We start from the raw sequence: 14,161 nt of genomic DNA on the forward strand, positions 1-14,161 counted from the left end.
ACTAATAATAATTATATATTAAAATACTATTATGAATATATAACTAATAATAATTATATATTCACTGTGTAATTTAGTTACATATTAAATATGTGATTATAGTGGATATTTTATTTCATTTAAGACGTCATAATTATGTCGTACTTATGTTGTAATTATAGTAGTATTAGACATGATATATTACTGCGTTACTATGACTATTAAAGTATTGTATTACATGTATCTATACAATTTAATTAAATACATACCAGTAAACACTTTGATAAACAAGCAACTTACCTACTTGTGTTACAATTTATATTTACACTGTGTTTGTGTAAATAAAAGATGTAAAGCAAGTAGACTGTATTTATTGTAGAAAATATATATGCTTATAAAGACTGATATTATTTGATGTGAGCCCGGTGCGGCTAAGAGTAGAAGTGACCGCTAGAAGGGGAGGGGCGCGCGGAGGGACGCAACACCAGCCGTATACGCAGCAAGCCACCGCCCTGTCAGCTATGCCGGTGCGCGATGTCGCGAACATACTCCCGGGCCTTGAAGATTATGATCTTCAAATTTGTTTAACTGGAAGAGGACAGAGATTGTTAAAACTTCGAATTATAGGGCCTCTCTTTGTTTGTACTTCGGCAACTCTGCAAACTCCGTCACTGCCCTTCATCAGCTTTATTACTTTCCCCATAGACCAAAGTAATGGTGGTGCACTGGCATCCCTGATCAGGACTATGTCTCCGATTTCCAGTTTCCCAGAAGATGCGTGCCATTTCTGTTTCTGTTGAAGTTGATGTATATATTCATGTGTATAGCGGCTCCAAAAATGCTGTCTCAGCTTCTCTATTCTCTGAAAGCGTTGAAGTCTATTAATGTTCACGTCTTGAAGTGGGGGATAAGGAACAGACATGAGCGGTCGTCCAATAAGGAAGTGGGCTGGTGTTAAAAAGGTAAGGTCTAGAGGGTCTGTGGACAAAGGCGTAAGAGGTCTTGAATTAAGGATTGCTTCTATTTGATATAAACATGTTGAAAGTTCCTCATAAACTAGATGTGTTAAATTTAAAATACGATACAAAAGAGTTTTAACAGATTTCACTGCAGCCTCCCAAATACCCCCAAAGTGAGGCGAATATGGCGGTATAAAATTAAAATTAATATTAAGTTCGGCTAAATTACTTTGTATATAAGGATTATTAAATTTTAAAAAACGTTTAAGATCATTGCATGCTCCTACGAAGGTTGTACCATTATCGGAATATATGTTTTGAGGTTTACCCCTCCTTGATATGAAACGATTGAACGCAGCCAAGAATGCGTCCTTGCTAAGATCTGTCACAAGCTCTAAATGCACGGCCTTGACTGCAAAACAGATGAAAACACAAATATAAGACTTATGCAATTTACAACCGCGTCCCTTTCGATCAGCTATTAAAATCGGACCAGCGTAATCGACTCCTGTATTCAGGAAAGGAAATTCAAGATACGTTCTTTCAGCTGGCAAGTTACCCATAATGGGTTGTGGTGATTTTGCGTTATGTCTTGTACATCGAATGCAAGCATGAACAATTGATTTCGCTAAATTTCTGCCACCCAATGGCCAAAAATGATTTCTTATATTGGATAAAATTAATTGAGCGCCACCATGAAATAATTCCTTATGCTTACATTCAAAAATTATTTTAGTTAAATGATGTTTTGAGCACAATACTATGGGATGCTTAATGTCGTATGTGTAAAATGAATTTTTTAATCTTCCACCAACTCGTATTAAATTATCTGAATCTAAAAAAGGTGTAAGTGCTCGTAACCTACTACCCTTTGGTATTGGTTTGGAAGCCATGAGTAATGCATATTCTTCAGGGAACATTTCCTGCTGCGAATAACTGAGAAGACGCTTTTGTGCCGTTTGTAATTCTGAAGAAGATAAAAAATTATTAAGTTTATTCAATTTATTTCGGCAATTAAAAATGAATCTATAGATGTATGCTAATACTCTTATTAATTTTTTAAAATTTGATGTTTGATGAACTAATTGATGTAATAAATTTTTATTATTTATTAATGAATTATTATTATGTACGTGATGTGTAAGCTCTGGAAGTGAAATGTTATTAAAATTTGGAGTAGAAGGAATATGAAATTCTGGTGTATGTAGAAAGTCAGGGCCTTTCCACCAAAGTGCGGAAGCGCTGAGGAAGTCAGCATTCACCCCCCGAGAAGCTAAGTCAGCAGGGTTCAGTTTAGACTGCACATAACTCCATTTCATACAACTTGTGGTCTCTTTTATCTCATTTACTCTGTTTCTTACAAATTGCTTAAGGGAACTTGACTCTGTTGAGAGCCAGCCCAAAACTATTGTAGAGTCGCACCAAAAATAGCAATCATTAAACTCTATCGTTAAGGATTTTTCAACTTTTTTATAGAGTCTTGTACCTAATAAAGCGCCGCATAGCTCTAATCGAGGTATAGTTGTAGGTTTTAGAGGCGACACCTTATTTTTTGATGTCAAAAGGCAAACATGAATTAAGCCACTGGTAGAAATAGTTCTTACATAAACACACGCACCATAACCACGTTCTGAGGCGTCTGTGAATACGTGTAGTTGCACTTCTTGGGGATTATCTTGTAAAGTCCAACGTGGTATGCGTATTGAATTTAGATGACTGAGACAACTGATTATGTTAATGAATTCGTGTTTGATTTTAGGTGGTACTTCATCATCCCACCCACACTTTTGCGACCATAAGTGTTGTAGTAAAATTTTTGCCTGCAATATACAAGGGCCCACTAAGCCTAAAGGGTCAAAGACTTGACTGATAAATGAAAGAATGTTACGTTTTGTGTATTGATGTTCAAAAGAATTGTCTATTGAAAAATAAAAAGTATCAACTGAAGTATCCCAGTATAATCCTAATGTTTTAGAAGGTGAAGAGTCTAAATTTAATTTTTTATTTGTACGATCATTACTAAAATTCAAACTATCTAAAATTTCTTGACTGTTCGATTGCCACTTTCGTAAGTTAAACTTTGCGGATTCTAGAGTAGACCTTATATCCTTAGCTAGTTCAATAGCCGATTCTATTGAGTTCGCACCCCCCAAAAAATCATCGATGTAAAAATCGTGTTTAATAGAACGCTGGGCATTTAAATTTGATGTTTCATTAGCAAGAGATACCAGACAATTTGTGGCCAAATATGGAGCTGATGAGGTTCCATATGTAACAGTATTAAGTGTGTACGTTTTAAATGGTTCATTTGAATTAAATCTGTATATAATTTGTTGTAAAGAGCGCTGTGATTCATGGACTAATACAGCTCTATACATCTTTTCGACGTCCCCAGTTACGGCGTATTTATGTTCACGGAATCTCAACAATATAGAAAAAAGGTCATCTTGAGTTTTAGGGCCTATCATTTGTATATCATTAAAGCTCTTACCAGACGTCGTAACGGCAGATGCGTCAAAAACAACGCGCAATTTCGATGTTGTACTTGACTCTCTAATTACTCCATGATGTGGCAAGTAATAATTATGTTTATTGGCGATGTGTGAATTGTGTAAATTTAACGACATGTGGCCGAGATCAATGTATTCTTCAATGAATTCATCATAGTCATGTTTAAATTTACTATTTCGTTTAAATCTGTTTTCAAGTGCGAGAAATCGCCGTTTAGCTAAAGCGTATGAATCTCCTAAGCTGTCTGGTGAGCTCTTTAATGGTATTGTAACTACGAATTGACCAGTTGAAGTGCGGTAAGTAGAATTTTGAAATATATCCTCACAAGCTTTTTCTTCATGAGAAAATGAATATTGAGAAGAAATTGAATCTAACTCCCAAAATTTTGTTAAAGTGTGATCTAATTCGTGATTAGAAGTATGATAACAGACATTATTATTTTGCCTATAGTTATTATAAATACAACCGGACAGAAGCCATCCCAGCTTAGAAGAATGCAACTTTGGATATGATGAACCGATATTACAGGTTTCTGAATTTAATACTGCCCAAAATATTTCTGCGCCTACTAAAATGTCAATTGAAGAAGGTGTGTTGAATGTAGGGTCAGCTAATTTAATTTCTGGGGGAATAGGTAGATGCGTAATGTTTATGTAAGAACTAGGAAGAGCATTAGTGATTTTTGGCAAAATATAACAATTGATATCTGCCCTGTAATCACCACAACAAGACTCAAATGCTAGTTCACATATCTCTATGGCACTTGTTGTATGACTATTTATTGTAGAAATAGTGGAGTTAGTGTTACGTCTTACCAAACCAAGCCTGTGACACAGCTCCTCTGTAATGAAGTTGCAAGTACTCCCATTGTCCAATAGCATTCTTGCTGTATGAAAGTAGCCGTCTTTATCTTTCACGTGCACCAAAGCTGTGGATAATATGACACAAGAGCTATAAGGAGATGATGATACATTTGTTGTAAGGGCTAAATTAGAAGATGATGATGATAATTCTTTTTTGAAACCATCTTTGTGCAAAAGAGTGTTATGTTTAAGATTACAATATTTACAATTTGATAATCTACACCGATTTCGATTATGACCTGGACGTAAGCAGTTGATGCATATTCTGCTTTCCGTGGCTTTTTTTATTCGTGCGTCGATATCAAGTTTAATGAATGATGGACATGAAAACAAATAATGATTTTGTGAACACATGGGGCATGAAATATTTTTATTATACTTATTATATTTATCATTACTTGTTACTATATCTTTTTTAAAGTATGAATTTTTGTTATTATTCGATAAGTTTGATTGATTTTTATTAATGTAATTCAAAGGTGGTGGTGGTGGTGGTTCAGTATATAATGTGTCTAACAAATCACACCTATTATTTAAAAAATGTATAAATTGTTCAAGACTTGGTGAATTACAATTTAAGCTGCTTTTGTATTCCTCCCATCTTCGATTTGTAACACAATCCAATTTTTTCGACATCATGTAGATAATAATTGTGTCCCAGTGATCGACTGGTTCACCAAGCGCTCCAAGTGCTCTTAAATTTTTATTCAAAACATCAATAAGATTTCGAATCTCCGAACTCGATTCAGAAGTAATGTGATTAGTTTTAAACAAAGCTTGTAAGTGGTTATTAATTAAAAGACGTGTGTTGTCGTACCTATCTGTTAATAGTTGCCATGCTATTGGGTAATTGTTTGCTGTTATATCTAGACTTTGTATAATTAAAGATGCGCTACCTTTCAACGCAGCGCGTAAATAATGAAATTTGTGTACTTGTGAAATATTAGTATTGTTATGAATAATTGAAAGATACGTATCTCGAAATTCCAACCAATCCTGGTAGTCACCTCCGAACTGTGGTACATTGATGACCGGTAAATTAAATTTAGGAGTATAGTTGACATTTTGTTCTCCCGACACCGATCCATCGCGAGAAGGTGGTGATGACGTTGCACTATTTAACATACTGCGCGCCACACCTACGAGACTATAATACTGCTCCTCGTATTGTATACGCTCGTTATATTCATCATCAACTTGTTCCGATAATGTTTCAATCTCCGCCTGTAATGCATCAAATTGGTCAAATGTAGTGTTAATTCTACTAAGACGACATTCAAGTTCACATTTTTGTCTATCCACTAATATATCGTGACCTTTAACAAGATTTAAAAAATTTCCGAATGATGTAAGTTTAGCTTTTAGGCCTCCGCGTTTTTTAATTAAATCTTTAATAGAACTCATTTTTAAAACAAAACAGAGAATAATATAAAAATATAAGTATAATATGTATTTGTTTAATGATTATTAAATTTAATATTTTTTATTTTAATTTATTTAACATTTGTTTTATGAACTGAAATATGTAGGTATTTGTTTAATCACATATGTCAATTCTATAGTTTATGTAAGTATAATAATTATTGTTCTTAGCGGAACTTTACGAGTATAATGGACAAGTAAATTATGTAGGTAGGATGCGGTTAAGCGATAAATTAATTGACGATTGTAGAAATATCGACGATTGTAATCAATTGCCGATTGTAGAAATTAATATGAAATGTTATTTAATATGTAGCAGTACCTATATAATATGAATATTATTTAAAAACTTAGGTATAATATTGTATTTAAAACGTTAAAAAAAATTGATAATTGAGGGTAGATATATATAAGTAGATAAACTGCAAGTAAAATTTGTTAAATTTACGTATGTATGTGATTTAAATATGCAATGCTTATTATTATATGCCTTCATAAATTGTTTAATGATTAGATGAAAAGATAAGTAAATTTTCTTAATTATCGATTAGATGCAATCCTAATTATTGGAAATGGATTAAATGAAGGAATATGAAAATAATGAAATAAAGAAAGGAATTGGAACGAACTCACTCTGTACTATTTCCTTCTTGTTCCTTTAACTCCAAACGTCTTATAATGGGCTGCACGAGTTGTGGCCGGCGATCGTTTGTCCAATGTAGTAAAAATCCAATATGGCACGTGTGGCGTGTTATCTTCAATTTTTATAATTATAGGTCGCTTTCTTCATTCGAAGGACCATTTGTTTGTGTAAATAAAAGATGTAAAGCAAGTAGACTGTATTTATTGTAGAAAATATATATGCTTATAAAGACTGATATTATTTGATGTGAGCCCGGTGCGGCTAAGAGTAGAAGTGACCGCTAGAAGGGGAGGGGCGCGCGGAGGGACGCAACACCAGCCGTATACGCAGCAAGCCACCGCCCTGTCAGCTATGCCGGTGCGCGATGTCGCGAACACACTGACTGTAAATAAGTATCATGTTTTTTATTTCTTTAACACTTACAGTTAGTTATACATACGTATACGTAAAAGGTTGTACAAAAACCACAATAGACAAGTTCTAATATTAGAAGCAGGTATTATAGTAAAATACGGATTCCACGTGATAAAAATGTAATTCGTTTTAAATTGGCGGTACTTCGACATTTTGAGTAAATAAGAGTATAGGTGCTTATTAAAATAGAATGAATCACCGTCGTCTAAATTGGTAACATGTTACGAATACCATGTATTGACTTCAATTTCAAGTGTTATTAAATATTGTATATAGAATATAACAACTTTGTACCCCTTTTTATAAAAATTGCGCGGATAGAGGAGTATAAAATTTCGAACACTTATACTTAATATGTATAGAGAAGGAGAGGAGAATGCTAATTTTTTTTTTAAATCATTCATAAAAAATACATTAAATCAATAAAAAAAACATTACACTCACTACCATGTACTTGACACACACGCATATATACTCTTTTGTTTATTATTATACAAGTATAGTCTTTGACATCAGAACCTTAATAATATTCAAACTTATAATTAATTATTGTCAAATTTCGACCATTGGACAGCAGAAGCACAGAGCTCAGTTCGATTGGCGGGAAATTTTCCAGTCAAGAGTGATTGTTATAAAACGTTTATGAAAAAAAAAATAGGAGAGGAGAACCAAGCACCGATAGCTATACGTGAATTTTATTCTAAAAACGGATAAGGACAAAAATCCAGATTGTGAATTGAATTCGCACCATCAGTATTAAAAGAATTTTAGATCCATTACATAAAACGGTGTTTTTATTAAAATGAAGTTCAAGTACAAACAAAAAATTATATACTTGTCAAAACACATGTTTTTACCTGTTAAAGATCGAATAATGTCACATTAATTACTCGTACGATTTCATTAGTAAGCAAAATTAATACAGATAGTGATTTCACTAACCCCGGGAAATTTAAGAGCATTGGGAATTTACGTTGTATAGAACTTATAATATAAATTATATACTAGAGATGTTTCTTTGTCGATAATTAAAAAAATATAAATTTTTATTAATGACCTAAAATTTATTTAGGTAAAAATCTTTATAATTATAATTTGAATTAATTGATAACATATTTATCACTCGTCTTTTTAATATTTGAATAGTATAATCTATATTGTAACTTGTAAGCATAGTATAATTATTTAAGACTAACTCGTTTAAAAATAGTCTTCTTTCCTACAATCAACCAAAATAAATAATACGATAAAATCATTTTCAAAAAAAAAAACAATATTAAAAACATTTGTATAGTAAAAAACTTAAAGTCAGGTAAATTCATTATCGATAAAAATAATAAGCAACAATATTACAGGCCAGTTGGTAAACGCGTCAACACAAGCATCAACTTATAATAATCAAAGCCACAAGTAAGCTGCGTCAGTATTGTATTGATCTTCTTAGAGTGATCATACATATTTGAGACAAAACATAATATAAAATTTTACTAAAACATAATAAACTTGTGACAAAATGGAGAAGTTCTTCTTAATACTTATTATAGGTAAGTTTTAATTATTTTTTTTTTTGTAATATATACAATAATAGGTTAATAACAGATTAATTGGGAAAATTCACATTTAACTGTACAATAAGTTTATTTTTCAAAATATTTGTAGCTTATGTTTGACATTAAATTTCGTATATAAACCGAAGTTATTATTAATTTTTTACCGATTTTGTGGTTTTAAATTTTAGTAAAGGTCTTATGCCTAGCTACCGCTTTATCTTCTTTATGTAAAATATTATACCCTAAAGGGTCCCTTTTACTATGGGCGCTCAAAGTAGCGTATCCTAGTATGGTTATGTGTTAAATTTGGTGTGATATAAGTGTCTATTATGTGTTATTAATTGTACGAGCTTTTTGATTTGTATAAAATATGAAATCTTTTTGGCTCCCTTAACAAATTATGGATCGGATTACTCATTAGATACATATTATCATACAATTTCAGTCAGGGTTAGTTAAATATTTTAAAGTCACACATGTTGTGTTTTTATGTATGAAATATTATTTTTAATAAAATGTTATTTTTTATCTGCTCCGAAGATATTGTAAGCGGATCTTCGTTTAAAAACACAATTATTATTTTATATATTGTTATAAGTGTTAACCTTTTTGCATTTAACTCGAATAAAATATCTCTCTCTATCTCTATTAACTAAGATTTATATTTTCTATTTAGAAATATTATGCTTACATCTGCAATTTATACTTAAATTATTTATCACTTACAGCAGCCTTAAGTTATGAAGCATTTGGCATGAGCAACAGACAAAAGCGACAAAATGAAGAAGAAGGTGATTTAGAAGATAGATTTGGATGGAATTGGTTAAACTCTGGGCGGTTTCCTCCTTGGAGACCTGGCCCCCAATTACCAAACCCAGGATCGCGTCCCGAGCCAGTACCCCGTCCCGATCCAGTACCGCGTCCCGTGCCCGATCAGAGTACAACATCATCCACATCAACAGCTAATCCCAACGTAGATGGGTTGGTTATCAAAACATGTTATGATTTTTTTAAAATGTAGTCAATGGATGAGAATCGAAAAAACATCATTTAAGTAAGGTTAAAAAACGGTTTTCGCACAAGACCATCAAGATAGTGGCGCCTCGCCCGTTTGATTTCTCTCTCAGTTCTATAAATTTCCCTAATTCTAAGTCGAAAATTCGTCCTTTATCATTAACTCGAGTGTTTATAATTTAATACGTATTTTTTATATCAGAAACCAAGCCAACATAGACCAGTGCCGCAGAACCTGTCCTGTGACGTCAGAGTACAACCCAGTTTGCGGCACAAACGGCGTAACTTATAATAACCCAAGCAGATTGTTCTGTGATCAGTCTTGTGGAGTCAGTAAGTAGTCATTATTTTATAAACAACTTATATAGTTAGGCTACAATCTTCTGACTATGGTCTTGCTTTCCGTATTTGATTCACAGTTACGTGACAAGTGTCTAGTCAAAATAATATAATTGTGTTTGCTCGCAAACGAAAAAAAACCGACTTCAATTACATCGACGAGTAATACAACGTAGATCGACGAAAAAATACTCAAGTAACTGCGCGTTATCAAAGATTACTCAAAAAGTCGTTATCAGATCTCAATGAAATTTATATGTGACCACATGACAAACATCAGCTTTCGTTTAAATTAAAAATTATTAAAATCGGTATACCCAGTAAAAAGTTATTGCGGATTTTCGAGAGTTTCCCTCGATTTCTCTAAGATCCCTTCATCAGATCCTGGTTTCCTTATCATGGTACTAAACTAGGGATATCCCCTTTCCAACAAAAAAAGAATTATCAAAATCGGTACACCCAGTAAAAAGTTATTGCGGATTTTCAAGAGTTTCCCTCGATTTCTCTAGGATCCCATCATCAGATCCTGGTTTCCATATCATGGTACTAAACTAAGTATATCCCCTTTCTAACAAAAAAAGAATTATTCAAATCGGTATATCCAGTAGAAAGTTATGCGGTATAATACAACGCAGGTCGACGAAAAAAGCGTCAAGTAAAAACGCATTATTAGATATAGTTCGAAAAGTAGTTGTTAGATCTCAAATAAATTTAAATGGGACCAATTGGCACACACCACCTTTCGATTAAAAGAAAATTTGTCGAAATCGCTCCACCCAGTCAAAAGTTCTGATGTAACATACATAAAAAAAAAAAAAAAAAATACAGTCGAATTGAGAACCTCCTCCTTTTTTGGAAGTCGGTTAATAAAGAACGTTTCGCGACAGCAATTTCAAATATGGTAAAACTGGCAAACTGGTTTGTGTTAATCCTTTTTCTGTTTGTCTTATATATTTACCTTGTGAGTCTTGTCATGACCTTCCAATTTTAAGTCAGTCTGATGAACGAACGTTTTTGAAGAATATACATATATTATTTCATCATGTTGTAATAACCACGATGTTACTATTATTATTTTTTAAATATGAATATAATTAAAATATGCAGTATTTTGTTGTTATCATAATACAAGAAACTTAATTTTTTCTACTATATTAATTTAAAATTATATTTGATATTTAATGTTAGCATATTTTACAGATAAATTACTAATTTATATGTAGGTATATTTTTTGGTTATAAAAAGTCAAAACTAAATTTTGTATAAAGAATCTTCTTTTTTGGTATATAATCTTAAGTTAAGTCAAGAAAACAAAATCTCGTCAAACGAACTACTATGATTTTATTGAGTTCACGCAATATGGCCGTGAGATTAATTAGCTAAATTAATATTAACAATTGTTTTTCCGTTGTGTAAATCTACCACTTACGTATACAAGGAAAATCATATAAAGAATCTCACCGACATTTATAGACATAAATTATCACACTTAACCAATAACATAACCAACTCTTATATTTGACCGTTAAAATCATAAATTTACTATCTTCTATAATGGCTATAAAATATAAAACAATATTTTAATGTTTAAAAAAAATATTAAAATCGTAGGTTTTTAACTTTATTACTTAATGTTATTGTTTTACCGATCGATTTTCTTAGTTCCTTGGCAAATCAAAATGAATACATTCAATTATTATTTTTATAAATATTCTAAACATCATGTGGTCGTTTTTCAGGTGTAACTCTACTGAGGTCGTCGAGGTGTCCTACTGCAACAGTTGCGCCTACCGCGTAATCTATTATATTGTGATAATTAAATTCTTTGTTTTTAAGGAACAAAAATAAACCTTATAAAAGTGTTCTAATTAACTTGTATAATAAAGTAGTGCTAAAAATTAATGTTAAACATTTTTTTTAAAATAATAATGCAACCGATTCAATGTACTCTTTTACTAGAGGCTTAAGTAGATATACCTATGAGGCTTACGTCGATATTTGAGAATATATGATTAGATACCACTGGCAGTTAGGCAATACGATAACAATATGCTTACTTGCTTAGGACTCAGGAGTATTAATAAACAGAAGCATTATGTCAGAGGAAGCTCCCAGATAAATTAAAAGCAATAAAGCAATAGGTATTCATTATAATCATTTGCCGGTTGTAATTTCGTATCTATGTTCTTGCAACTGATAAGTTAAGATATTAGCGTTTCATTTTTTATTACACTGCTGTGACTATAGTGCGCTTTAGACCACACGACTGAATAAGTAAAACTTCTTTAGCTCCATCTTACTTATATCTCCCTCGCAACATACATTCGCCTAGCCCGATCACACTTTTCGTAACGCTCTCGTCATGCATTCACCAGCTTACTCCCTAAGTCAAGTAAAGAGGTTTTACTTCAAAAACAATCCGCTGTCAACTACTTCTAAAAGAAACATACTACGCAACGTTCCTTAATTGATAACAAATAACTTGTTTACGGGGCAATTAAAATCTATTTTTAATACGAGTTTCTATTGATAACAAGATATTATTATAAATTATTGTAAGAATGGCCATGTGCAGTTTCTACGTGTAAAGTACGCTGCAGTAACAATCCGGATATGTAAAACTTGCTGGCCAAAGGTTTTTGCTCTTATAATTGGAAAGGACAAAAAAGAGCATAATTAGACTCTTTGTTTTACTGCAAATTAATTAACATGTCTTTTGTTTTTTATAATTTCTTATGGCTTTTTTGGCGCAGAAAAAAAATATATAAATGAAATGCAGCTAGACAGTGCCTTTCTCCCTTTTGAATATGTGATATTTTAAATATGCTTAACATACGCACATACTGTTGACTGTTCCTAAAGGCAATTAAAGCCTGCTTGCTCTACATGCAATAGCCGATGATATATTATACATACATATCTGTGGAAAACATAGAACTAAACGCAGTGCATTTTAACCTAGGCTACGTTTTTTGTTAAGATTCTTTTTAGAGATCTAACTAAACAAAAACGAATTTTTCGACCGTTGACCTTAAATAGCTTTTTAACACACATGGAATCTATTGCTACTTGGTACTTTTTAACCGACTTCCAAATAAGCAGGAGGTTCTCAATTCATCTGATTAATTTTTTTGTGTATGTTACCTCAGAACTTTTTACTGGGTGGACCGATTTCGATGATTCTTTTTTTAATCGAAAGGAGGTGCGTGTCATGTGGTCCCGTTATTATAAATATAAACATACACACATGTTTTACTGCACTTAGTAACAGTTTAAAAAATACAAACAATATATCGAATTTTCTATTAACGATCCGGTTAATGGTGACAATGAAGTCACTGAAGTTATGAAAGTTTTATGTTTTTATGCGAGATTTTAAATTCGTGACTGACTAATTCTGACACTGTTTAGAAATGAGCTATATTATATATATATATATATATTGTTAGTGTTCTGGCGAACGTTAAATTAATACTAAGTGGACTGTATATATATCTCTGGTTTATTAGCCGTTTCGGGAACCGTGCGCCCGTGGTGTTGCGTTAGTCCGCAACAATATATATATATATATATATATATATATATATATGTTGCAGTCAAAACTCTTAACCAGTCAAAAGCACTATTGACTAGCAAAATCAGTCAGAAGTACTTTTGACCGTTTGCTTTAGTCAATAATACTTTTGACTAAAATAACAGTTAAAAGTACTTTTGCCCAATGGAGCTGGTTAAAAGTACTTTTGACTAAATGATTCCGTCAAAAGTGCTTTTGACTGGTTGTATCAGTCAAAACCCTTAAAAAGTTAAGGTGGTCGATAAAAATAACGACAAACGCACATATAAACTTTTATATTACTCATTATTAGTGGAGAATGTGCTGATATTAGAACAAAAATGAGTGACTACGAAAAGAAAGAAGGCTTTTCGCAAAGAATTTTAGCGATGGAAGATATGAAAGATAGTCATTTCAATGTGATGACAAAAGTAAAATTTGAAAAGTTTGCAATGGATGTGGAAGACGCGAAATTTAATGAAAAGGAAACACCATTACAGTACAGCAGGCTACAACGCTTTAACACACACCGAAGTTTGTGATATAAAAAAATTAGTTACAAACACAGAACCTGTCAAATATTTTTGGCGGCTGAGGAAATCTACGACATTATTGATGCTGCTCATATTTCTATAGGGCATGGTGGTCGCGATAGACTTAAGAATGAAACGGCAAAAAAGTACGCTAATGTTACAAAAGAAATAATTAATATATATTTATCAATGTGCAAAGTATGCCAAAGGAAGAAAAGCAAGAAAAGGATGGGTCAGGTTTAGAAACCGATCCTTCACACTGAAATGAACAGCCGCTGCCAAGTCGATCTGATTGACATGCAGTCGCAAGAAGATCGCGGGCATAAATTTATTATGGTTTATCAAGATCATTTAACTAAATTTATTCACATCTAACGAGT

At 32.4% G+C, this 14,161-nt stretch overlaps 2 protein-coding genes across 2 annotated transcripts; one reads left to right on the forward strand and one right to left on the reverse strand.

The window, feature by feature from the left end:
• Positions 1-334: 334 nt before the first annotated feature.
• LOC123658209 lies at positions 335-5,555 on the reverse strand. Its single transcript, XM_045593652.1, has 2 exons — positions 5,320-5,555; positions 335-1,350 (listed from the first exon to the last, which is right to left on the reverse strand). The coding sequence occupies exons 1-2, from the start codon at positions 5,435-5,437 to the stop codon at positions 554-556; spliced, it is 915 nt and encodes a 304-aa protein (XP_045449608.1). The 5' UTR covers positions 5,438-5,555; the 3' UTR covers positions 335-553.
• Positions 5,556-8,181: 2,626 nt separating this feature from the next.
• On the forward strand, positions 8,182-11,597 carry LOC123658210. Its single transcript, XM_045593653.1, has 4 exons — positions 8,182-8,335; positions 9,070-9,322; positions 9,558-9,688; positions 11,435-11,597. Exons 1-4 carry the CDS (start codon positions 8,305-8,307, stop codon positions 11,491-11,493), a joined length of 474 nt encoding a protein of 157 aa, XP_045449609.1. The 5' UTR covers positions 8,182-8,304; the 3' UTR covers positions 11,494-11,597.
• Positions 11,598-14,161: the final 2,564 nt, after the last annotated feature.

This window comes from Melitaea cinxia, chromosome 12, assembly GCF_905220565.1.
Source record: "Melitaea cinxia chromosome 12, ilMelCinx1.1, whole genome shotgun sequence".
Lineage (NCBI taxonomy): Eukaryota > Metazoa > Arthropoda > Insecta > Lepidoptera > Nymphalidae > Melitaea > Melitaea cinxia.